This window comes from Vicugna pacos, chromosome 22 (assembly GCF_048564905.1).
Source record: "Vicugna pacos chromosome 22, VicPac4, whole genome shotgun sequence".
In the NCBI taxonomy this organism is placed as follows: Eukaryota; Metazoa; Chordata; class Mammalia; order Artiodactyla; family Camelidae; genus Vicugna; species Vicugna pacos.
This window is the reverse complement of record NC_133008.1, coordinates 32202134-32225885: the sequence shown is the minus strand read 5'-3', so window position 1 is coordinate 32225885 and position 23752 is coordinate 32202134. Positions and strand designations below refer to the sequence as shown.

The window sequence follows — 23752 nt, the reverse complement described above, 5'->3', positions numbered from 1 at the left end:
GTGGGATGCAGGGGAGGCCCCAGCTACAGCCAACTGGACTCCCAGCTGTCAAGGCCTCTGTGCTGGGCTGGGGAACAGGGGTCTCACGTGCACGGGTGGCCTTCATAAGAGCCTGGACACTGGTCCCGGGGCCCCTACATGCCCACGTGGTTCTGGCACCTGAGGGCGGGACCTGTGAGCCGCTGGTCATAAAGTGGGCATGAGGTCAGGGCTCAGGAATGTCTCGGGCAGCTGGAGGAGCCCAGCAGCAGTGGCTCGGACCTCGGGCCTCCTGACCAGATCAGAAGCCCACCAGCTAGCCCTCATCCCCTGATCCTGGCCTCCAGAGAAATGAGTGGTGGGCAAAGGATCTTTAAGGGACTTCTGCACTGGGTTTGTGGATGGACCTGGGCCTGGAGGACTGGATTTGTCGTGAGGGGCTGTGGCCTGCATGCCCTGTGCCCCGGAGATCCTCCTCTGCCCACTGAGGTCAGTGTGGGCCAGTGCTGGGGAGGTTGGACGGGCCGGGGTTTGGAGATGGGGGCTAGACTCCGGAAGGGGCAGGGAGGAAGACGTGGGGAGAGGAGATGGCTCAGATTAGGGGCGCTGAAGAGAAGAGATGGTCATGGGTGGGGGGCGGTGCGTGGAGGACAGAAGGAGGTGGAGAGCTGGACGCAGTGCACATTGCCCCAGCTCTGGGGGCCCTGCCAGGGAGGGGAGGAGGTGGCGTGGTGGCCTCAGGTGGTTATCAGCCCGGCTGCTGGCTAGCTGTCCAGTGGTCATGGTCGATGTGTGTCCCTGGAATATGGAATTGGGGAGGTGTGGGGAGGTGGGCTAAGACCAGTGCAGGTGTGAGGCAGAGGGGAGGTGACCCACTGTGCCCCTTGCTGCCCAGGCCCTGAGGTCTGCAGGGGGTGTCACCAGAGGAGGGCGGGCACACCCAGGAAAGGACGGGGCCTAGAGGGTGGACATCTATGTGTGGGGCATCCATTTCCTCCACGGAGCTCGGGGGCTTCTGAGCACGTGTCTGAGCCTGTCTCTGGAAGTCTGTGTCCTTCTGGTTGCATCTGGGTTGTCCGAGTGCGGGTCAGCGTCTCTGCAGTCGGCCGCAGTGCTGCCCAGTGCCTGCCCGGGGGCGCCAGTGCCAGGCTGGGGCACCTTGTCCAGCTCGCGCACGCGCAGAGCTCCTGAAACCGGAAGCGAGGGGGCGGGGCCTGGGACCCCACCTTCGAGCCCACTCTGCAGAGGGGCAGGCTGAGGCCGATGCTGGGGAGGGTCAGGGGCGGGTCTGCGTCACCGCCTCCGGAGGCCTTTTCCTGTTGGGGGGAAGCACCGCCAATGAGGGCTGGGCCTGTCACGTGGGCCTGACAGCTGGGGAGGGGGTGGCTCGCGGCAATGTGGTCCAGTGGCCACCTACACCAGGAGCTGCAGCGCTGAGACCCCCCAGCCCGGCCCACCTCGGGCCACTAGGGCCACTTGGCCCGGCCCCACCATGTTCTCCAGGAAGAAGCGGGAGCTCATGAAAACCCCTTCCATCTCGAAAAAGAACCGGGCGGGAAGCCCCTGCCCGCAGCCCTCAGGGGTGAGTGAGACTCTGCTCGGAGCGGGTGGGGACCTTGGAGCCACACCCGGGCAGCAGGGAGACAGAGGGGTACCCTATGCTCGGGGCCTGGCCGGGCAGGGGCTGGGCAGGGCCATGCTGGGGCAGCGGCGGAGGGCTCGAACCAGCTACAGCCCCTGCCGGGCCGGGCTTCAGGGGCCACACAGGACAGGCTGGGCCCCCAGCGTTCAGCTCACGGTCAGAGCCCTTCGGGATGGCCACTCCACCCTCCGATCCCTTCCAGGGCCAGCTGTGGGGTCCAGGGAGTGGGTGGGGCGGATGCCAGGGTGTAGGCGCCCTGGGTCTGCAACTCTGTATGGTGGGGGCTCAGGGAATCTGGGGCCTCCAGGCACTGTGAGATGTGAGGACCACTAGGTGGACGGTTTAGTGGGAGAAGAGTGAGGAAGAAGATCTCTGGGTGTAAGGCCTGGGGGTGTCTCCACAGTCGGGGGGCATCTGCAAGGCCTGGGGGAGTCCACGGGACTCAGGGGCCTCGGGAATCCAGGCGGTGTCTCTACCAGCAAGTAGGGTTGCCTGCAGTGGCGTAGCCTGAGAGGAGCCTGAGGTTGAGGACCCTCTCCTGGCCCTCCCTACCCCCCAGGAAGTGAGGTGCCCCTCCCCCGCACCCTTGCAGGCCCCGCCCCTGGCTGTGGTTTGGGCAGACCGTTGTTTGTGAAAGCTCTGGGGAAGAGGATGTTGGGTAACAGGTGTGGGAGGGGCACGACCCCAAATCTCAGCCCACTGACCTGTGGCCTTTGACCCCTGCAGGGTCAGGCTGAAGACCCTCCCGAGCCCCACTTCACTTCTGCGGAAGCTGAGGCAGGGCTAGGTGGCAAACCTACTCTACCAGCGCCCCCTCCCCTCTCCTCCCCAACCAGGAGCTGCCCAGGAGAGATGGGGCTGATGCAGTGTCCCTCGGACCCAGCCTGGAACCACCAACTGTTGCCTCAAATGCCAAGGCCACTGGCACACTCAAGAGGCCCACCAGCCTGAGCCGCCACGCCAGTGCTGCTGGCTTCCCGCTGTCTGGAGCCAGCACCTGGACGCTAGGCCGCAGCCACCGCAGCCCACTGGCAGCAGCCAGCCCGGCTGAGGTACCCATCCAGGGGCCTGGCCCCGACTCCGTGGAGGACATCTCCCACCTGCTGGCTGACGTGGCCCGCTTTGCCGAGGGCCTCGAGAAGCTGAAGGAGTGTGTTCTGCATGATGGTGAGGACCGCCAGGACACCAAGGCCTGGGTGGAAGGCAGGGCCAGACACAGATACCCCAAACCCTGTAGGGTCAAGGCAGGATAGAGGAAGGGACTTGGGGAGGCTAGAAGGAGGTTGTAGGGAGGGCTTCTTGGAAAAACCCATTGCAGAAGGGTTCTGAGGGATATATAGGAGTTTGGTGGCAACTAGGAAGGAATGGCATTGAGGCAGAGTGAATGTCACATGCACAGACTCAGAAACATGAAACAGATATGAATTTGTGGGAACAAGGTTGGGGTGTATGAAGTGTGTGAGGCTGAAGGCACTGAGACTGGCAAGCAGAAGGACCCTGGACATTAACCTGAGGGCGGTGAGGAGCCATAGAAGGTGTTAGAGCAGAGGTGGAACGAGGTGAGATCTGTGTGTTGGACTGAAACGGACTGGAGGTGGGCTTAAGTCTCAATGGAGAGAGATTCAAGAGGGACAAGGGGCAGGGCTGGCACGTAAACTGTGGGAGTGAGTGGCCTGTGGGATGGCAGTTCCGTTTTTTCCTGCACGCGTCCGCTGACAGCCCAGCTTCCTGCCGAGTTATTTTCATCTGCTTCCTGTTTGTCCCTGGCAGCCAGAGAGGGCACTGTGATCTCTCCTCCCGGAAACCGCAGTGCCAGGGCCATGGTAAACACTTTGACTTGCTCCTCCAGGTGCCCATTTTACAGATGAGGAAACTAAGGCCCAGAGTGGGCCCCTGACTTCTAGCTCACCCAGCCAAGGAGGGGCCGGAGCCGAAATTAGACCTCAGCCTGGAGGGAGACCTCAGCTCTGCAGGCGTTAGTGGGGTGCTCTACTGATGCTACGCCTGCTGGGTGGGGAGTGGCAGCCCCTGGGCTGGAAGGTGGTGGGCGCCATAGTTGTTTCCTGGGGAAACTCTAATCTCGGTTCCTTTCCTATCCTGGAGGTTCCTTGGAGGCCAGGCCTGGGTGGAGTTGAGCCCTTGGGCATCCTGCAGGAGGCTGGGCCAGGGCCAGATACCCTGCTTTGCATCTAGGGGCAGCCCTGGGCTGAGGGGCTGAGAGGATGTGGGTTCGAGTCCCAGCGCTGCCCCTGCTGGGCTGAGGCTCCAGACCAGCGGTCCCCTCTCTAAGCCTCCGGTGTCTTCAATGTGAAATGGGGTAATGATACACCAGGCAGGGTCGCTGACTGTAACCAGATGTCCTCTGCAATATAGTGCCTATTGTGGGGTTAGTGAGACCCATACAGCGACTTGGTGACCCCTGTGCTGTCAGCGGAGGAAGCGGGGGCAGCGGTGGGGGGAGAGTGCGCCAGGATCCATGTGGGCGGGGCGGGGTGTCCCCGCGCCTCCTGACGTCCTGAGCCTGTTTCCCGGCCTACCCTTGGCCCGCCCCACCCTGAATCGAATTAAGGCTCCTTGAGTCTCGGACTCCTGCTCCCCAGTCCTGGGAGCTGAAAACCCCAGCCAGGGCTTGTGGGACGCTGGGGCGGAGACTTTCTCTGCGGGGGCGGGGTCTTCGGACCGGCCAGAGCCGGTTTGGCTGCGGAGGATCGAGCACCAAAGACCCTGGACCTGTGTAGGTCGTCTAGTCCGTCCTGCGCGTTCCCGGAGGTCCCCGCGCGCTCACAGTCGAGCCATGTGTATCTGCGGGACGGTGCACCTGGCTCTGGACCAGGGCCCCGTCTGCTGCCAGACGGGGCCCCGAGGTGAGGGGACTGTGCGGGGTGCAGGGGTCTGGCTGCGAGCACGTGGAGCTTGGGACATTTACCACCAGTCCATGGGGGGACACAGGGCTGCCAGGCACTTGCCTTGGCTGTGCCAAGCTGGGCATATCTGAGCTTAGCCAGAATCCCACCTGCCGTTGGCTTCGCAGGTTGGGATGCTGCGCGACCGGAGTGGCTGAGGCCCAGGCAAGAGGGGCGGGTGCGTGGAAGGAGTGTCCTGGGAAGGGGCGTGTCCTGGCCTTTTCTCTCCTGGCTTCCCTGGTTTCCTGAGGCTCCTTCCCGCCTCCTTGAGTTGGCCTTGGATTCAGGCAGCAAATTGCACCCAGGTCTGAGGCACCGGGCTGTATCTGGAGCAGGCATTCCGTGGAGGGGGTCTCCCTGTGGGTGGCATTCAGCCAGGGGCCTCAGTGCTGCAAAGGGATCAGGCACCTCTTTTTAGGTTCCACTCTTTTGGTTTTGGTTTGGTTTTGAGCATCACCTACCAGGCACAGAGTTAGGGTCCACAGGTGTGAAAGTTATCCTCCCAACTGGTGGCCAGGCTCCTCCTGGGTCTCAGAGTCTGGTCATTCCTTCCCTATCCACGCATTCCTGTGGCTTGGTTTCCACTAGATGGTGCGTGTTTTGCACACACTGTTCTGCTTGCGCACACTGCTTTTTTCCAATTAAGAACATTTGAGGAGGGCATTTAAAGCCACTTTCCAAGATGCAGATATGACCTCAACCCTCCTTCACTCTAACACCTTCTGTGGCTCCCCATTGCCCTTGAAAGGCATTGCCCTTGTCAGGCAGGATCTATCTGGCTGGCATTCTCATGCCTTCAGAGCTAGTGTAGATTTGAAAGCTGTGTGATCCTTGAGAACTGACTTCTCCACTCTGTGCCTCTTTCCTCATCTGCCAAATGGGGGTGATGACAGTGTCTGCCCCATGGGGTGGCTGTCTGGGGAGAGTAAGATAACGAGGTGTTTAAGCCCCAGTGTCCAGGCATGCAGGGCTGGGAGAGAGCTGGACAGAGCCTTGAGGGTTTGGGGCAGGGAAGGGGCCAGGTGGGCTGCATGGAGGAGGAAGGACCAGGACTACAAATTTGAAGGCAAGCAGGAGTTTGTTTTCTGGAGGGACGAGGAAAGAATGTTCTGTGCAGGACTACGTACGCCAACGTCTATGCCTTGGTTGAGCTGGCCAGCACTTCAGAGAGGAACATTGCTCCCACTGAGGTCACAGGCCGAGCCTCAGACAGCTGCCCTCCCATCTCTGCCTGTCTCCCCACTTGGGGACAGGGGCTCTGAGGAGGAGGTGGGCCCCTCTCTCCCTGCTCACACCCACTCTGCCCAGCAGACCTCCTGGAGGCCCGCCGGCCACTGGCCCATGAGTGCCTGGGTGAGGCACTTCGTGTGATGTACCAGGTCATGTCCAAGTACCCGCTGCTGAACACAGTGGAGACGCTTACAGCTGCTGGCACCCTTATTGCCAAGACCAAAGGTCAGTTGGCTAGGATGGGGCAGAAATGGCTTTCTGCCTGGGAGGGCTCCCTGAAGGAGGGGATGTTTGAAGTGGGTTTTGAAGGACGCATAGGAGTCTGACAGGCCCAACAGCTCCAATGTTACCCCTTCAGTTAGTTGCACAGGTGGTTACCTCCCAGACTAGGCCAAACCCTCTTTTCCTCGTCTCTGCACTTCAGCCTTCCATTATGAGTGCAACAACGAGTCTGACAAGCGGGAGTTTGAGAAGGCCTTAGAGACCATTGCCGTGTCCTTCAGTAGCACGTGAGCATGGGGCCAGCGACGCCGGGGTGGGGAATCGTGGGGACCTGTGTGCCTCTTGACATCTGCACCCCCCTGCCCTGCAGTGTGTCTGAGTTCCTCATGGGTGAAGTGGACAGTAGCATCCTCCTGTCAGTGCCCCTTGGGGACCTGGGCCAGGTGAGTTGGGGTGGCCTGGAGGCTGCATGGGGTCAGGCTGGCAGGGTGGGTGAGTCACCCCAGCTCCCTCTGTGGACTGTGGTCCCCTGCTCTGTCCAGGGTTGTGGTGACTGTCTCCTGCAGGGTGGGCATCAAACAGGCCCCAGCCCTGGCTGGACTCACCTGTTTTCCCCCTGTGCAGTCCGTGGAGAATCTGTATGGACAGGGAAGTGAGGGCGCCCCACCCAGCACCGACGACTGTGATGTGGGTGAGTCTCGGAACCACAGAGCGGGTGGCACATGCTCAAGTGGTGGGCCGAGCGGCGGAGGACTCGGGCAGAGGCTGGAAGGAAAGGTGGGCTGAGGGGGAGCCCGGGCTGAGCAGACCCCCCACAGGCTGCCTGCCCCCGGAGGAGGTGGACATGCTGCTGCAGCGCTGTGAGGGCGGCGTGGATGCAGCGCTGCAGTATGCCAAGAACATGGCCAAGTACATGAAGGACCTCATTGGCTACCTGGAGAAGCGGATGGCACTGGGTGCGAGCCAGACAGGGTTAGGGTGGGGGTCTGGCTGGGGGGCCCTGCCCCGCCCCACCCCCATCCCCCCTGCACTCACACCTCTCCCTGCCTGCAGAGATGGACTTTGCCAAAGGCCTGCAGAAGATCGTGCACAACTGTAGACAGAATGTCATGCAGGAGGTGGGGGCCCCTGGGGTACCGGGCAGGGTCCCTCAGGCCTGGGTGTGAGTCTAGGCCCCTCCAAGAAGGGCTGAAGGAAAGGGACTTCCTGTCTACACTACAGTAGCTGAGATGGCAGGGCTTCCACGAGGGCGTGGGGTGCTGGGGCCCCCTCCTGTCCCACCCCTGTGACTGCCACCCTCTCCCCCCGCCGCAGCCCCACATGCCCCTCCTGTCCATCTACTCGCTGGCGCTGGAGCAGGACCTGGAGTTTGGCCACGGCATGGTGCAGGCAGCGGGCACGCTGCAGACCCAGACCTTCATGCAGGTGGGCTGCACCCAGCGTAGGGTGGGTGGGAAGGAGGGTGCTGCGGGCCCCACTCATGCCTGTCTTCCCCCCAGCCTCTGAACCTGAGGCGGCTCGAGCACGAGAAGCGCAGAAAGGAGATCAAGGAGTCTTGGCACCGCGCCCAGAGGAAGCTGGTACCGTGGGGCTGTGGGGGTGGGATGGGGCAGGGCGGGCTGGCCTGCGCATGCTCAGTCCCCTAGCAGAGACTGGAGGGGATCCTTTCCAGAGTTTCGTGGATACCCGGGACCATGGCCTTCTGTGCCCATGTGGGGCTGGCTGCGGTGTCCTGACTCCAAGGTGTTCCAGCCCCATCAGCCCCAGCTGTGTCAGGAGTGACCTCGGCCCCTATCACTGTCCCCGTTCAGTCATGGGGAGAAACGGTGTCCCCTGAGGCCACCAGGAACAGGCCTGGGTTGGAGGGAAACTGAGGCTCTCTCAGGTCTGGTGGATACTCCAGGTTCCTTCATGTTATTTTTTTCTCACCTCTCCTTTGGGCTGTTCCAAAGGCACTGGTATCTTTTGGGTTTCTTTTTAGGTCTATTAACGGGGTCTGTGGTGCAGTGTCCACACAGCGCCAGCTGTAGCTAGTGGCGTCCTGTGGCCTCCCCAGCACATCTGGCAAGTGTGCCTCCCCCTCTTCTGTACACTGGCTGACAGCTTGCCGAGGCCCCGGTCTGCCTCTGGCCTTTCACCCTCACCTCCACATCCAGGGACTTGCCCTGTTTCAGTCCCCGTGAAGCCCCTTGTCCCTTCTCCTCTGCTACAGGTGTTCAGCTGCAGCACCGTGTGGCTTATTCCACTAAATTCCTATTCGTGAGCACTTCAGTTGTTGTTGAGCTGTTGCTGTTTCAAACACCACTGCTGTGACGTGCTTGTGCCCTTGTCTCAGACAGGTGACCTAGCATGTATCTCTGATCAGTGCCCAAAAGGTAGTGGCTGAATCATGGGGTGAGTGTATGAGCTGCCCTTCTGAGCCACAGCCTTTCTTCTCCTTTTCCGTGAGCTCTGAGTTGCTATCCTTTGCTCACCTTGGATTGGATGGTACTCTGTTTCTTATTGATTTGCCAGAACTCTTCACATATTAGAGATCCCGGCCCTTGATGATAGGTGTTACAGACTCCCCTACCCCCAACTTAGCGTTTTGACTTTTGATTTAACCTGTGGCCGGTTTTGCCAGTTGAAACCCACGACTGTTAGTAGTAGTCTTTTCTTTTATGGCTTCTGGGTTCTGTGTCATGCATGGAAAGGCCTTCCCCACACTGTGTTTATTTTAAAAAATTCTTCTGTGGTTTCTCCTAGTACTTGTATGAGTTCTCTTCTTTATGCTTAAAACTCTGATGGTGTAGGCTGCAAGCTGTGGCCCCCAGAAGGCGCACTCGGTTTTGACTATGTGCTCTTCCTGCCAACCCTGAGGGTGCCTGACTTCCTGTCTGGGCGGCCTCACTGTTCTCATCTGTAAGAAGGGAAGTGAGAGAGACAAGCACAAGTGGCTGCGGCAGGGGTGGGTGTAGGTGTAAGAAGACGATGCCATCCATGCCTTCTTCAGAGCTTAGGTGTGCTCAGCCTCCCCAGCTGTGAAATGGGCACCCCGGATGCTGGCTCCTTCTGGGGCCTTGGAGATCCCACCTCCTATTCTTCCACCATCAGTTCTCGGGCGGGGGCCTCTGCTCAACTGGCTGTAGGATCTTGGGACAAGAGATGTGGGTGGTGGAGGTCCCTGACTCGGTGTCTGGCTGATGGGGGCGCTGTCTGCTCACTCCCACACCTGCAGCAAGAGGCGGAGTCCAACCTGCGTAAGGCCAAGCAGGGCTACGTTCAGCGCTGCGAGGACCACGACAAGGCCCGCTTCCTGGTGGCCAAGGCGGAGGAAGAGCAGGCAGGCACCGGGCCGGGGGCAGGGGGCGTGGCCTCCAAGACTCTGGACAAGCGGCGGCGCCTGGAGGAGGAGGCCAAGAACAAGGTGCGGGCTGGTGAGGTGCAGGCTGGAGAGGGGCCGAGGAGGCCATGCCTGTGGCGGCAGGCCCTGACCCTGGTGCAGAACTGCCTGCTTCTGTCCAGACTGCATCTCCTGCCAGGAACGCCTGCCTTCCCATCCTTCTCCGCCTGGCTGATTTCCGTGTGGGGTCTGACGATGCCTTGAGGGGCGAACCTCGGGCTGAGGTCTCTCTGGGTATGCCCTTGTCCCCACCCCAGGCGGAGGAAGCCATGGCCACATACCGCACATGTGTGGCAGATGCTAAGACACAGAAGCAGGAGCTGGAGGACACCAAGGTGACCGCACTCCGGCAGATCCAGGAGGTCATCCGGCAGAGCGACCAGACCATCAAGTCTGTGCGTGCGGTGCCCCCGCGCTCCCCGCAGTGGGGTGGGCGGGGCAGCTGCGGGGCCCGCCCCTGACTCGGCTGTCTGCGCCCTGCCCTGCCCACAGGCCACCATCTCCTACTACCAGATGATGCACATGCAGACGGCCCCGCTGCCTGTGCTCTTCCAGATGCTGTGCGAGAGCAGCAAGCTGTACGACCCGGGCCAGCAGTATGCTTCCCACGTGCGCCAGCTGCAGCGCGGCGAGGAGCCCGACGTGCACTATGACTTTGAGCCCCACGTCTCCGCCAACGCCTGGTACGCCGTCTGCGCATGCTCCGGGAAGCCTTGCGATCGCGGTGGGTGCGGCGAGCCTCTGTGACCCCCATCATGGTCCCTCCTTTTGGCTGTTGGCCCCACCAGGTCCCCGGTCATGCGCGCCCGGAAGGGCAGCTTCAATGTGGGCGATGCCACGTTGGGGGCGGAGGCGGCGGGCAGCCCCCTGGAGGAAGGTGGGCCCAGCGACGGGACTCTTGTCAAGGAGCGCAGGGGTAAGTGTCTGGTGCGCTTGGGTACAGCCTCCCTGCAGCCCACCTCAGCCCTTCACTAGGGATGCCTCCTTGCACACGCAGGTGGGCGCGGACACCAGGTGCACAAATCCTGGCCGATCTCCATCTCAGACTCCGATGCCAGTCTGGACCCCAGCCCTGGCTCAGGTGAGGGGCCTCCCTGGCTGGCGGGGCGCGGAAAGCTGCTGCCCCTCCCAGACTTCAGTGGCCCCACCGTGCAGCTGGAGTGATGGGGAGTGCCAGCTGAGGGCCTTCGGGGGAGTGTCCTGCCTGGAGCCTCCTGGCTCAGGGTGTCTAATGCCCTGTTTCCTCCTCAGGGGACTTTAAGAAGTTCGAGCGGATGTCGTCCAGTGGCACCATGTCGTCCAGCGAGGAACTGGCAGGCCAGGAAGGCAGTGCAGGGACGTCAGCCTTTGAGCAGGGTGAGGGGGCCCCTGGGCTGGGAGAGGTGGGGGGGTATTTGGACCCCCATCTGTGGGCCTGGCCCTGACTGACCCTGGTGACACTGACCACCCACCCCCTCCCCACCAGCTGACCTCAACGGCATGGCCCCGGAGCTGCCAGTGGCCATGCCCAGCGGGCCCTTCCGTCATGTGGGGCTGTCTAAGGCAGCCCGCACCCACCGGCTCCGGAAGCTCCGCACACCGGCCAAGTGCCGGGAGTGCAACAGCTATGTCTATTTCCAGGGGGCCGAGTGCGAGGAGGTGAGTGGCCGGCCTGGGGAAGGCTGGGCACAGGGGCAGTAGCCGGCGCCAGCACTTTGCATGCAGAGCGCTGGAGGGAAGTGAAGCTAGGAGCGGGTGGTGGCTCCTGGCCAGAGGGCGCCCCAGGCGCAGGCACAGTCAGCGCAGGGGCTAGCGGCCGGGCCTCGGGGAGTCTGGGCTGCGCTGGGGTGGGGAAGGCCTGCTCACTCCGCGCCCGGCTCTCCCCCAGTGTTGCCTGGCCTGCCACAAGAAGTGCCTAGAGACCCTGGCCATCCAGTGCGGCCACAAGAAGCTGCAAGGCCGCCTGCAGCTCTTCGGCCAGGACTTCAGCCAGGCTGCCCGCAGCGCCCCCGACAGCGTGCCCTTCATCGTCAAGAAGTGCGTCTTCGAGATTGAGCAGCGGGCACTGCGCACCAAGGTGACCACCAGGGCCACAGCGCTGGGGGTTCCGTCCTAGGGGCTGTACACGGAGGGGAGCTGGGCGTGGGCTGAGGCTGACTGCGGGCTTCCACAGGGCATCTACCGGGTCAATGGGGTGAAGACACGTGTGGAGAAGCTGTGCCAGGCCTTCGAAAACGGCAAGGAGCTGGTGGAACTGTCGCAGGCTTCACCACACGACATCAGCAACGTCCTCAAACTCTACTTGCGTCAGGTGAGACAGATGGGGACAGGGCAGAGCAGATCCTGGGCGGGACCTTAGCTTGAAGGGGGCGTGGCCAGCGCCTGGCCTGGGGCGGTGGTATGTCAGAGGCATAGTCAGTAGAGTGGGCGGAACCAGCACCTGGCAGGGGTGGGGCTTCTAGGTCAGGGGCGTGGCCAAGGCACGCCAGGCCCACTGACTCCCCATACCTGACCCATCGCTCCGCAGCTGCCCGAGCCGCTCATCTCCTTCCGCCTCTACCATGAGCTTGTGGGGTTGGCCAAGGACAGCCTGAAGGCAGAAGCCGAGGCCAAGGCAGCGTCCCGAGGACAACTGGATGCCACTGAGAGGGAGGCTGCAGCCGTGGCCATGGCTGGCCGGCTGCGGGAACTCCTGCGGGACCTGCCAGCGGAGAACCGGGCTACGCTGCGGTACCTGATGCGGCACCTGCGCAGGTGAGGGCTGCCCAGGCAGGGGTCGAGGGTGGCAGGGTCCCAGGAGCCGCTCACACCTGCTCCTGTGCCTTCCACCCCCCAGGATCGTGGAGGTGGAGCAGGACAACAAGATGACCTCGGGGAACCTGGGAATCGTGTTTGGGCCCACGCTGCTGCGGCCCCGGCCCACGGAGGCCACTGTGTCCCTCTCCTCCCTGGTCGACTACCCCCACCAGGCCTGCATCGTGGAGACCCTCATCACCCACTATAGCCTGGTCTTCGAGGAGGAGCCTGAGGAGGCGCCCGGGGGCCAGGTGAGGGCTGTCTGCTCTAAGCGAGGGGCACGGGGCTCCATGAATGTGGCTGGGGGCCTGGAGTCTGGCTTGCGGGGTACCAGGATGGGGAGAACGTCTGGCAGACATCTGGCTAGGATAGGGCTGTCGGGGTGGCCTCCAAGGTATCTTTTAAGCAAAGAACTGGACAAGTGTGGGTTCAAATCTGTGGGCTGAGCTCCAGATGGTGCAAAGGTCCTCCAGCCTTCCCTCTGCCCTTGCCTGAGCTCCTGTCAAGCCTGCATGGGCCCAGCTGCCCCAGCCCCTCCCATTTCCCGTCTCTTGGCACCAGCAGCTCGTCCCTGTGCTCTGGCTCTTGAGCACTCAGCAGGGTCCCCTGCTGCTGGGTCTCACTTCCTGCCACCAGCTCTCGTTTCTGCTAGTCCAGGTAGTGTTGGAGCAGCACCTTGCTCCTGTGCTCAGAGTCCCTGGGCGTCTTTAATCCTTCTCCTGGCATCTTGGTGTTGAGGGGAGGCTCCTGTGCCGGTGTCCATGTGGGGACTCAGCCTTTCTGGCCTGAGCCTTCTGCCCTCTTTGCACAAGCTCAGCCTGCTCACGACGTGAGAATAGGGGTCCTCGTGTGTTCAGCTGCTGTGGGTGTTGTTAATTTACAAGACAGAAAATGGGACTTGGAATGGTACCATGGTACCTGCCTGACCTCCGTCCCACCCCTGCAGGATGGGATGTCCAACCAGCGGGCCGAGGTGGTGGTCCAGGTACCCTACCTGGAGACGAGTGGGGGCGTGGCCTTCCCCCTGGAGGAGGAGGCTGAGGACGGGGCCCTCGGTGAGTGGGGCAGCCCTGGGGGTGCCGGGCAGGTGGCGGGTAAGGCACTGGGCCTGGAAGCTGCACTCTGACTTGCTTCCCAGAGACTACGTGGGTCACCTGTTTGTTCACTGTCTCACCTTGTTACAAACTCTCGCAAAGAGATACCCTTTCAGGTGTTTTGCTGACACTGAGAAATGGGCATCTAAAATGAGAATTACCCCAAAGTTTGAGACTTTGTGCACCCCTGCTTCCCCCGGGGTTCTGAGCGAGAAGTGGCCTGCTGAGGGGCTGCCTCAGCATCATGGGAGGCCGACGCCCAGTCGCCCTCCTGCTCACAGGACCATGGTCTCTCTGTATCTCTGCCCCGGACTTCCCAGAATCCCACGTCACCTCCAACGACTCTGACTCAGAGCTGGAGGAGGCCTTGGACCCGCAGTCCCCGGAGGCCATCCTCGTGCAGCACCAGCTGAACTTCCTGGAGAAGCAGGGGAGCCAGGCCAGCGTCGAGGGTTGCCAGGGCAGCTGCAGTGGCAGTGAGGAGCAGCTGGACCCCGGGGAGGACGGAGACACGCCCTGGAAGGGCCTTGGGGAGGACCCGGCCCGGCGGCTCTCTGAGTACAACACCAACCAGTGCAACAACGCAGCTGCGGCCCGGCTGCCGGCCATGAGGCTCCGCGGCGGGCGGGTCACAACAGGCACCGGCCCGGAGAGGCAGCCAGAGTTTGTCTAGCTGGGGTGCTGGGCCCGTCACGCTCCTGTCCCTCACATAGCCCTGGGCTCAGCCAAGCCGTCGCCTCACCAGAGGCCTCTTCTTCTGGCCCACAGTGGCGAGGGCAACCCTGGACAGCTTTCCCAGAAGCTTCTGCCCTGCGGCCCTCTGCACGCCCAGCAGGCCTGGCTCCCCAAGGGAGAGGATTTGCTTTCAGGAGTTGCCCAGGGGCTATGGTAGAGGGACCCCCTGAGCAGCCTCTGCCTGCCCTGGGCTGTGCAGGCCCGCAGTAGCCGGGAGGAGGACTGGAAACTTCTGCAGACAGCAGGCCTCGGTGGTCCCCGGACGTCCTGACTTTTGTGGAAAACCACGTAGACACCTGGAGTTCAGGAACATGTTGAGATGACACATGGAAAACCGGGCTGGACACCTGGGCTTTGGGAACACGATGTGCTTTGACGTCAACGTTTACTTTGCTTACAATAAAGTCTTTAACCTGACTCCGTCTCCTCTGGCGGTAGCACCCTAGGGACCAGGACACAGAGGGCCCTCAGCACCCCTGGCGTTCCCTGCTGGGGTTGAGGTGAAGGGAAGTCCCCGCCCCCCCGAGGTGCGTGAGCCCAGGCGGCCACGCGGCCCCAGCTGCAAGTGTGGCCAGTGCATGCGAGGAGCTGCAGCTGAAATCCCTTTGGACGGAAGAGCCTGGGGAAGGCTGCGGCCACCGTCCGGGCCAGCACAGCGAGGACCCTCCCAGTGCCTGCTCTCGACCCCTCACCCAGCTGAGAGACCCCACAGTCCGCTCAGCAGAACTATCCACCTGATATAGAATGAAGACGAATTTCACACCCGGTCATGGTACGAGCAGCTGGGGAGAGCAGGGGCATCCGTTCCTGGCACAGAACAGCCCCAGACGGCAGCCCCTAGCAGGCCTAGGTAAGGCTGGGCCGCGGTGGTCAGAGGCTCTGCCTCCGCAGACGCCTCCCAGAGCCAGCGAACTACAACCCAGTGCGTTCTGCAAACGGGGCCGGGGCCGGGGCCGTGGCCGGGGCCACGTGTGAAACGCTGGCAGCAGAGCTGAGCACTGCAGCAGGGGGAAACGGGCAAAACCCCAGAATATTTCACCATCAGATCCTTCACAGAACGCTTCCTGACCCCTGACCTACATTTTTTTTAGAGGAGAACGTAATTAGGCTTTTATGTTAACAGAGGTACTTGGGGGTGAACCCAGGACCCTGTGTATGCTAGGAACATGCTCCACCATTTAGCTGTATCCTCGCTCCCATCTACATTTTGAAAACAGAGGACTGTGCAGACAGAACCACCGCCAGCGCTGTGCTCGGCTGGACAGCAGCTTCACACTTCTCAGCGTCAGTCCAAAGGCTGAAAGCATGGGAGCCACCTTGAAGGAGCCTGACAGACGGCTCACGCCTCACGTGAGATGCCTGGCAGTGCGGCAATCCACAGGCCTTCACAGGCTGCTCTGGCTCCAGGCATGGCCTGACCCAGGCTCACGGCGCGTCCCGGGGGCCACGGGGCTGCTTGAAGGCCAGGCCCCGTCCTCACCTCACCCCCGACCCCCAAGAGGGAGCACTGCTGAGGCAGGTATCGGAACCAATCTCAGGGCCGTGGAACAGCCATGCTTGGTGGCACAAGCAGGCAGATCTGGTCCCCTGTAAGAAGGAGCTGGTGCCGCTGGAAGAAGGGGGCTGGGGGGTAATCTCTACTACACCCTCTAAAGCCAGAGACTTGACCGACAGCATCCAAGGCCACGCATCCAGGGACAGGTTTGTCCCCAACTTGGGGACCAAGCAAACCCAACCGAAAGCAAGAGGAATTCTCAAGGAGTTGATGAGTGTAGAACTCATTTCTACCCTGATTTCTACACAACAGCCAAGATGCTTTGTTTTAATTGCAAGTTACACATATTTACTGTTTTTGCCATTTTTAAGTGCATAGTTCCCAGACTCTAAGCACACACAGTCACTCAGTCATGCAAGCATCCCCACCACCATCTCCAGGACTTTCTCATCTTCCCAAACTGCAACTCTGTCTCCATGAAACCCTCACTCCCCAGCCCCTCCCCCAGCCCCTCCCCCCACCAATTTCCTGTCTCTGTGGATGTGACTCCTCCAGGTCCTCCTGCGAGTGGGATCAGACAGTACTTGTCCTTTGGTCGGGCTCATTTTGGCCAGGACAGTTTTGGGAGAAGGAGGGACCTGTTCCACCATCAGATGCTATATAAACCCATGACTCCTACAATCTTCATTTACCAGTAAAGAAGAGGGCCTCAAAACAGACCCCGGGCACCTGCGCGTTGACTGTGAGAGCGGCGATCCGGGCAGTGAGGAAGGAACCTCTGGTTCATCGATAAATGGTGTCAGGACCACTTTCTGGGGTAAGGTTACAGCCCTAGGTCGTATGACACCCAGGCCCCAGGAAGGTGAGTCTGAACCATGGCGACGTCACTCAGCCCCAAGGAAAGAAAGAACCAGTGCTGGTGAGGACGCAGAGACACCGAATCTTTGTACAGGGCTGGTGGGAACAGGAAATGGGGCAGCTGCTGTGGGAAAGTCTCTTGAAAGGGTAACCAGAGCTTCCATATGACCCTGCAATTCTATTCCGAGGTACACACCCAGAAAAACCAACCAACCCACGTCCACACTAACTTTCACCTGGAAGTTCACAGCAACATTACTCACAATCTCCAAGAAACGGAAACAACTCCAGCGTCCATCAGCCGGAGGACGGACAGACAACGCATCCCTCCACGCACGGGAGCATCGCTCAGCCGTGACCAGGAGAGCAGCCCTGACACCCGCTCCCACATGGCCGGACCCTGAGAGCACGCTGCTCAGGGAGAGGAGCAGACACAGGAGGACACACAGCGTGTGAGTCCACGGATGTGAGACGTCCAGAACAGGCCAGTCCCCAGACCCAGGGAGGGGGCTCCTGGCAGTCAGGGGCCAGGGCTTCTTTTTAGGGTGATCCAAAGTTGATTGTGGTGATGGGTGCGTGACAGTGTGCGCGTGGAACTCTGCCCTCCTGACAGGTGGATTGTATGGTATGTGAATTCTACCTCAATAAAGCCATCGAATGGAGACTAGAAACAATTGTGCTTAGGCCTGGCAGGAAGGCCTCTCAGCTTGGCGGCAGGGCGAAAGCGGGTAGTCTGCTCCCAAGCTCGCACACAGGAGAAGCACCGGGCAGCAGAGCTGGAAGCGGCACGGGACCTCTCCCGGAACCTCACTCCCGCAGCTCCGAGCAGGACACGGGGAGGGAGTGGGGGCCCTGAGGATGGAGGGGAGACTGAGACTGCGTGGAGGGGCTGGGAGCAGGAGCAGGAGCAAGGCTGCCCCTGCACCGTGAGGCTACCCTTTCTCAGTCTCTCAGACGAGCAAACTTACTCAAAATAGCTTTAATTTTTAAAAATGCCCAGCATATAACAGCAATCGAAATCCAGACCAGTTTTCACCTCCCTCCCTGCTGCCCTCAGAGCACCCACAGACGGGCAGCATCAGGACCACTGATGGGGAAAAGGACCGGGAAGGCCAGGAGGAAAGGGGCCGACCAGAGACGTACACCCAGGCCCTCAATGGGGAATCCTGTCCCCTCCTGAGGCACTATCAGGTGGGATCCACAGTGGGGCTCAGCATCCAGGCGACCAGGAGAGGCAAACCTGAGGCAGGCAGCCTTGGTGCCTGGAGGAGCAGACCCCCCCAGGGCAGCCAGCCACTAGGCTCACAACCGTGGTGGATGGTCAGTCCAACTTTCCGCCCCCCAGGGACAGGCCAGGGGAGAAGGGGCAGTCACGCGCCCCACCTGTCACGTGAGCTGGGCACACCCAGGCTGGATGCAGGGCTGCCTCTGGGGCGGGTAGCAGGTGGGGCTCACTCATGGGACTGAGACAAACCCCGCAGCCCTCTCTGCCCAGCCACACTGTGCACTTCTGGGCTGTCAGGCAGCTACTGCACCAGCCGGTAGGTGATGTACCTGCCCGCGGTCTCGCTGGGCCGGATGATCTTCACCACCTGCAGGAGTGGGAGAGCAGCGGCTGGGGCAGGGCTCCCCTCAGTCACACGGCCAGCAGAGCAGGTGGCTCCCCGCCATCTGGAGCTGCCTCTTCCCTGGCCCAGAACGCCAGGCCCCCAGCGCTCCCCGTCCTGAGAAGGGCTTCCTACCTGGCCCCGCTTTATCCCGAAGTAACGTGCCACGGGGTCTCCCGCCTGGATCCTGGGCAGCTGGTTCTCTCGGAGTTTGCTGGGAAACAGGTCAGGGAAAAAGCCAGGCTGGGCTGGCCGGGGGTGCGGGTGGAGGGGAGAGGTGGGGTGAGGGGGCGCCAGGCCCACTGGGGCCAGGAAGGATACTACCGGGCCAGCAGCTCCGTTACCTCCTCCTTAGTCATGACCACATGCTCTGGCACCAACTGCCAAGAAGAGAGGCTGGTAGCCATGGGGCTGTGACAGACACCCCCCCCCACCATGCCCCCATACAAGAGAGGGCTGAGGCGTGGGCTCAGGAAGCCTTGGCCCAAATCCCACCCCCCTGACCCCACCCTAGGACGGGGCCCGGGTGCCCACACCACCATGGTCATGGAGACGGGCGAAAGACAGACTCCACCCCATCCGGAGTTCCTAACTGCATGCGGGCTGGGCCTGGGAACCTGCACTCCAAGCTGTTGCTGGCCCAGGGCCCATACTCTGAGACCCCTGCTCCACCTCCTCTCCACTCGGGAAGGGGCCCCCAGACCCTGAGTCTCCGCTGAGGGGCAGGAGCAGGGTTTCCAGTCTTGCCTCGCCCCTGCCCCACCCCCACGGGGTCCCACCCACCCACACCCCTGGCGACCCCTGCCCACCTCGTGCTCCGTGATGTTGATGAGCAGCTCCTGCTGCAGAAACTGCTCCAGGACGTACTTGGGGGCCATGTCGACCAGGGACTGGGACAAACGTCGACTCTCAGGCAGAGCCTCAGGGGCCGCCCTCCCACCCCATGCTGGTGCCCTAGTGCCCGGGAAACCCCAGCCAGCTCCTTCCTCACAGGCAGCTGGCAGGGAGAAGCCGGATGGGGTTTGCTCTCGTGCCTCGGAGAAGCCCACCTGCCCCGCCCACGAAAAGTGAGGGCCCTTCCGTCAACAGGGGTGTCCAGGGTCTGGTGTTCTGCCCCTCCCTGCACAGGCGTGACCACAAGGACCCCAGAGCCCCCAGAGGCATAGGACCAAGGCGCTCACCCGTGCCCCCGCCCTCAACTGGGGAGCCCTGGGCCCGCTCTGAGGATACCCCAAGCCGCCCACCCGGGGCAGCAGCTCCTTCTCAGATCCTGAGCTCCCGAAGCCTTGGTGGACGCAATGCCCCTGGGCTGGCCCTGGTGGCGGGGCAGGGAGGGGCCGCACCTGCTTGGCGGAGGGCGTCATGCCCTGCTGCACCACGACGAGGGCCCGCGTGATGCTCTCCTCCTGCATGCGCTGGCAGTACACCTTGATGGTCTTGATTCCCACCTTGGGCTCCTCTGAAAACACAGCGCCGCTCAGCACCGCGCTGCCCGCCCGCAGCCCCTGCCTGGTGCCTGGGCGCTAGCCCCACTTGGCCAACCTGCTGTGATGCCGTTCCCCCTCTGGGGCTTTGGCTTCCCCCTTTGCGAAGCGAGAACTGGGTTGCTGGTTCCCGGAACAGGGGGCGGGCTACCTCCTGGTCACATGGGGAGCAGGAAGGTGCCAGGGCCCCCTGGCCATAAGGGACCTCTTTCTGGAAGTGGGGACTGGGGCTCTGGGTTTGGGCCAGCGCTGCCACAGTGGTTTTCAGGTGTGGGAAGCCTATCTGGGCACCCGTGAGACCAGCGCTGGGTGTTTAGAGGCAAGCAGGGGTGAGACGACCTGGAGAGCACAGTCCCCCAGTGGAGCTGGACCGCCCAGCCCCGCGCTGCCAGCACAGCCCTCACAGGGCCCGGCCGGTCACAGGAGAACTGCCTGGCATGAGCCCAGCGGCTCAGCGCCTGGGCCGGGGCCTGTGGGGCCTCTCAGCGCAGTCTGCCCTCTGCTGGAGTCCTAAGCCCCAGAGCCGCAGAATGAGACTGTGCTTGGAAATGGGGTCTTTAAGAAAATAATTAGGATGCTTTTCCATTATAGCTTATTACAAGAAATTGCATATAGTTCCCTGCGCTGTACAGTAGACCCTTTTCATCGCCATACAGTAACGTGTATCTATTAATCCCTCAAACAGCAATGTGAAAAGTGGATGCTTGTACGCACACACGTAACTGAGTCACTTTGCTGTGCTACTGAATCTAACACTGTAAGCTGGCTTCAATAAAAATTAAAATAAAAAGTAATTAAGGTAACACAAGGCCTTCAGAGTGGGCCCCGATCCAACGTGGCTCAGGTTGTTATGAAAAGGAATCAAGACAGACACACAGGGAGGGATGGCCAGGAGAGGATGCAGGGAGAAGACAGCCGTCTACACACCAAGGAGGCTCCAGCACTGGGAGAGATAACCTGTGTCTGTTTAAGCCCCTGTCTGTAGGGTTTTGTTATAGCAACCAGTGCAAATGAACACAGGCAGGAACCTCGACCCTGTCCCGTGAAACATCTGAGAGCAGTGACACTCCCATCGTCACTAAAGAAAGACCAGGAAGTGAAGTGAGACCCCCAAACCCAGGGAGGCTCTGACCCCCAGGCAGATTCTGTCGAGGCCGAGCTGGCTGTCCAGGAGGCATGTGATTAGGCACCAAAGGCTCCAACAAGTGTGTTTCATGCATGGGGATGCTTTTCTTAAAAGTGCCACCTGGGTCTGCTCAGCAACCCTTGATTCAAGGCACTGGGGGGTCGTGACACATCACAGCCCCTGAACCTTCGGGGCTTTAGAGCCGGGCTGCCTCAGTGGAGGAAGTGTTAAGACAGAGAGCCCAGGGGTCCTGGGACACCCCTGGGGGCTCCTCACTCAACTCACGGCTCAGAGGGGGTCTGAGGTGGGGGGCACTTGAGCGCAGTCACCAGGGATGCGCAGGACAAGGAGGGAAGGGAGCAGCAAGGGGGGCTGCAGCAGGGAGGACGGGCCAGGAGTCTACAGCAGTGCAGGAAGAGCTGCCGGGAACAGCAAGTTCTGGGAACAAGAGCCAGGCCAATGGGCACAGAGCAGAGAGGACTTGGGGGCTCAGCTGGGAGGCCTGTGATAATCCTGCTTGGAGAAAATGGTTAAAGAGAGGATGGGGAGAGCAACTGAGGGGAAGGAAGCTGGAAAAGGTGTCCCCACAACAAAAAGGGCAAGAGGGGCAGAAGAATAAGGCCGGGGACAGACTCTGGGTCACGTGGCAGGGGGCTGCTACAGGCTAGCCCTGAGCAGGCCCTCGGATGGCTGCACCAGAACTGGGGCCCCTGAGGCCCTCACCTGGGAAGAAGACGAACATCTGGTCAGTGGGGTCATCATTGTGAGCCACCAGCACCGTGAGGTCTGTGCGCCGCGGCCGCCCTTCACTGGGCTTGTCCCCAAACTGGGCCTTGAACTCCTCTAGCGTCTGGTCCAGCTCGTCCTGGGTCACCAGGTAGCCACGGTCGTGGCACAGCTGCAGAGAGAAGGAGCCAGGTGGCCCCAGGGTGGAGGGGGGGATAGCAGCAGGAGCTCAGGCTGGGCCAGGCCACTGCAGAGGAGACTGGGACAGAGCTGGGATGCGGGGGGCTGTTGAGTCCATAGCCAGGCCCCAGGGTTCTGGGGCAGACAGGGACAGCAGGCTGGAAGAGGTGTGGCTGGGCTGGCCAGGGTAGACACTGGTTGGAAAACCAGGCAAATGCCCACGGGCCAGCAGTTTTAGGTCTTGCCTCAGAAACTGGGCTCTTTGAGTGGGTGGGCTAGAAGAGGACCCAGCCGAAGAAAGGAAGGCTGGAGCCTCGACCCTTTCCTCGGTGAAGTCCTCCACAGCCCAACCCTTCCTCCTGAGCCCTCAGTCTTCTCTTCGGGCCCCTGACACCGTCAGCCTCAAGCACAGCTGCTCCGGCCCTGTCTCTAGGGTGACTGTGCAAGGCAGTGGGAAAGCTGGGTGCCGCTGCCTGGGCTTAGTCCCGGCAGGATTCCTGGGAGGGGGGTCTTGGTCAAGGGCCCAAGCCTCTGTGGGATCACCCTGGTCCCCTCCCATGGGGTGGCTTAGAAGCACGTGGCACACAGTGCTCGGCCAGGGGACTGATGTGACTCCGAGCCGACCGGCCCGAGTAACCGAGTAAGCTGGTGGCTCCTGGGTCGTCGAAGTGGCCACCAGACACCTGTGAGGCCAGCTGACCAGGGTTCCTTCAAAGCCACGGTTCCGGGATTCTGTGTTCCGCGCCTGACGTGGTCCCGGGACCTCCACCTCCAGTGAGACCCTGACCCCCTCCCCGGGGCGTCTCGGCCGCTGGTCCGTGGGGAACCTCCATCCCCGCAGACCCCCGCCTTGATGAGGGCCCCGCGGACCCAATCTTGACAGCACCCTCCCGCTCCGGCCGCGCCGCCGGGGTGGGGAGGCGCGTTCCCAACCCTGGGCCACGCACTCGCCGTCCGCGCCCCGGCCGCTGCGTGCCCGGCTCGCCTGGCGCAGCGAGGCCCGCCCTCGCCGCGTTCGCTAAGCAGAGCCACCCCCGCGGGGCTCACCTGCATGATGGTTTTGCGAATCTTCCACAGACGGTACGTCTCCTCCTCGTCGTCCATGGCCGCCACCGCCGCTGCCCCCCACACTCACTGCGCCTGCGCCCAGGACCCGCGCCCACTGCGCCTGCGCCGAGTCTCGGTGAGGCCCCCCCCCCGCCCCGCGCGCCCCGTGTAGGGCTGTCGCCAGCGAACGCCTGAATGCAGCGACCTTCAGGAGCGGTAGCGCCAAGGGCAGCCCTAGCCTTACTAAAGCGGCGGTTGGCTGCGCGAGGAACGTGCCAACAGCACCGCCCTCCGGCCCCGGACTGCAAGGCCTCTCGGGAGTTGTAGTTCCCACCCAACGCCCGCCTCGGGGCGGCAGTTTAGAATCAAAGCAGCAAAGTCGAGGTGTGGGCGGGGAAACTGAGGTTGCGATGGGGTCTGGGGTATGCTAGGCTCTCAGGGACTCTTGGGCAGCCACTCCATAAGTATTTGTGCGTCCAAGTGTAGGGGGTTCTCTCAGCTGGCTCTGGGCCGCGTCCAACAATGCACTTCGTCCTCAGTTTTCTGTCTGTACAATGGAAATAAAAAAAGTGACCTTATTTTAGAGGGTTAGCTGAGAATCTAAAGGGATGGTCGTACTTGAGATGAGCTTGGCATAGCACCTGGTTATGAAATGCTCCCATCTCTGTCTTCCCCCTTTTCTGTCCCCTGAGCCCCAATCCAGACCCTACCCGCATATTCCGCAGCCCCCCAAGACCGTGCATTTTTTACAACCTCCCCATCTGCCCTTTCCCCGCCGAGTCCATATAGGAGGTTTGCCCAGCCCAGCCCAGCCCCCCAGTAACTTCTCATTCAGTAATACATTCATTCACTGACTCAGTATTTAAGAAGCAACAACAGGGACAGTGAACCAAAGAGATCTGAGAGAGACGGGCCGTGAACAGTACGCATAATAAGTAAATGATAAAGTGTTTTAGAAGGTGACAATGCTGTGGAAGGAGAAATAGAGGAAGCTGAGGGAGGTGCATCAGGCAGAGGGTGCGATCTGTTCAAAGGCCCTGAGGCTGGACCTTGGTGTATTGGTAGCAAGGAAGCCTGTGGTGGGGAGAGGTAGGAGAGGAAGTTAGGGAGTCAGGTGGGACAGATCCTGGGAGGCCTTGTGGATTGGGTAGGGGTTTGGCCAAAGGCATGTGGTTTGTGACCATGAACAGGGCAGATTCAAGGAGCAGGCCCGGCTGTGTGTGTTGGCTGGGTGTTTGCTGGAGGAAAGTAATTGGAGATGTGAATG

The 23752-nt window shown here is 61.5% G+C and overlaps 2 protein-coding genes across 6 annotated transcripts; one reads left to right on the top strand and one right to left on the bottom strand.

Moving 5' to 3' along the window:
• Positions 1–308: 308 nt before the first annotated feature.
• Positions 309–14379, top strand: ARHGAP45 (Rho GTPase activating protein 45). Of its 3 annotated transcripts, none has more exons than XM_006206437.4 (23): positions 309–468; positions 2458–2788; positions 5836–5979; positions 6179–6263; positions 6347–6419; positions 6601–6667; positions 6795–6932; positions 7030–7094; positions 7291–7401; positions 7476–7556; positions 9194–9382; positions 9616–9753; positions 9851–10041; positions 10147–10274; positions 10356–10439; positions 10610–10714; positions 10824–10996; positions 11226–11414; positions 11511–11648; positions 11865–12091; positions 12174–12384; positions 13080–13188; positions 13548–14379. In XM_006206437.4, exons 1-23 carry the CDS (start codon positions 331–333, stop codon positions 13898–13900), a joined length of 3468 nt encoding a protein of 1155 aa, XP_006206499.2. In that variant the 5' UTR covers positions 309–330; the 3' UTR covers positions 13901–14379. The 3 variants fall into 3 exon arrangements, with proteins under 3 accessions (XP_006206499.2, XP_006206501.2, XP_006206500.2); XM_006206439.4 differs by lacking the exon at positions 309–468 and adding an exon at positions 1234–1561; XM_006206438.4 differs by lacking the exons at positions 309–468; positions 2458–2788 and adding an exon at positions 4196–4485.
• A 2900-nt stretch (positions 14380–17279) lies between these two features.
• On the bottom strand, positions 17280–22642 carry POLR2E (RNA polymerase II, I and III subunit E). 3 transcript variants are annotated; one of them, XM_072948128.1, is made up of 7 exons: positions 22486–22642; positions 21256–21430; positions 19266–19381; positions 18732–18812; positions 18244–18302; positions 18058–18136; positions 17280–17907 (listed from the first exon to the last, which is right to left on the bottom strand). In XM_072948128.1, exons 1-7 carry the CDS (start codon positions 22540–22542, stop codon positions 17842–17844), a joined length of 633 nt encoding a protein of 210 aa, XP_072804229.1. In that variant the 5' UTR covers positions 22543–22642; the 3' UTR covers positions 17280–17841. The 3 variants fall into 3 exon arrangements, with proteins under 3 accessions (XP_072804229.1, XP_072804231.1, XP_072804230.1); XM_072948130.1 differs by lacking the exon at positions 18244–18302 and having other exon boundaries at positions 18058–18170; XM_072948129.1 differs by lacking the exon at positions 18244–18302.
• Positions 22643–23752: the final 1110 nt, after the last annotated feature.

Coding starts and splice junctions, on each gene's coding strand:
- ARHGAP45 (XM_006206437.4), top strand. CDS start 331: ATGAGTGGTGGGCAAAGGATCTTTAAGGGACTTCTGCACTGGGTTTGT. Junction 10,440..10,609: donor GGACCCCAGCCCTGGCTCAG/GTGAGGGGCCTC, acceptor TTTCCTCCTCAG/GGGACTTTAAGAAGTTCGAG. Junction 11,415..11,510: donor AGCGGGCACTGCGCACCAAG/GTGACCACCAGG, acceptor GGGCTTCCACAG/GGCATCTACCGGGTCAATGG.
- POLR2E (XM_072948128.1), bottom strand. CDS start 22,542: ATGGACGACGAGGAGGAGACGTACCGTCTGTGGAAGATTCGCAAAACC. Junction 19,382..21,255: donor GATGTTCGTCTTCTTCCCAG/GTGAGGGCCTCA, acceptor CTGTGTTTTCAG/AGGAGCCCAAGGTGGGAATC. Junction 18,137..18,243: donor ACGGAGCTGCTGGCCCGGTA/GTATCCTTCCTG, acceptor CCTGTTTCCCAG/CAAACTCCGAGAGAACCAGC.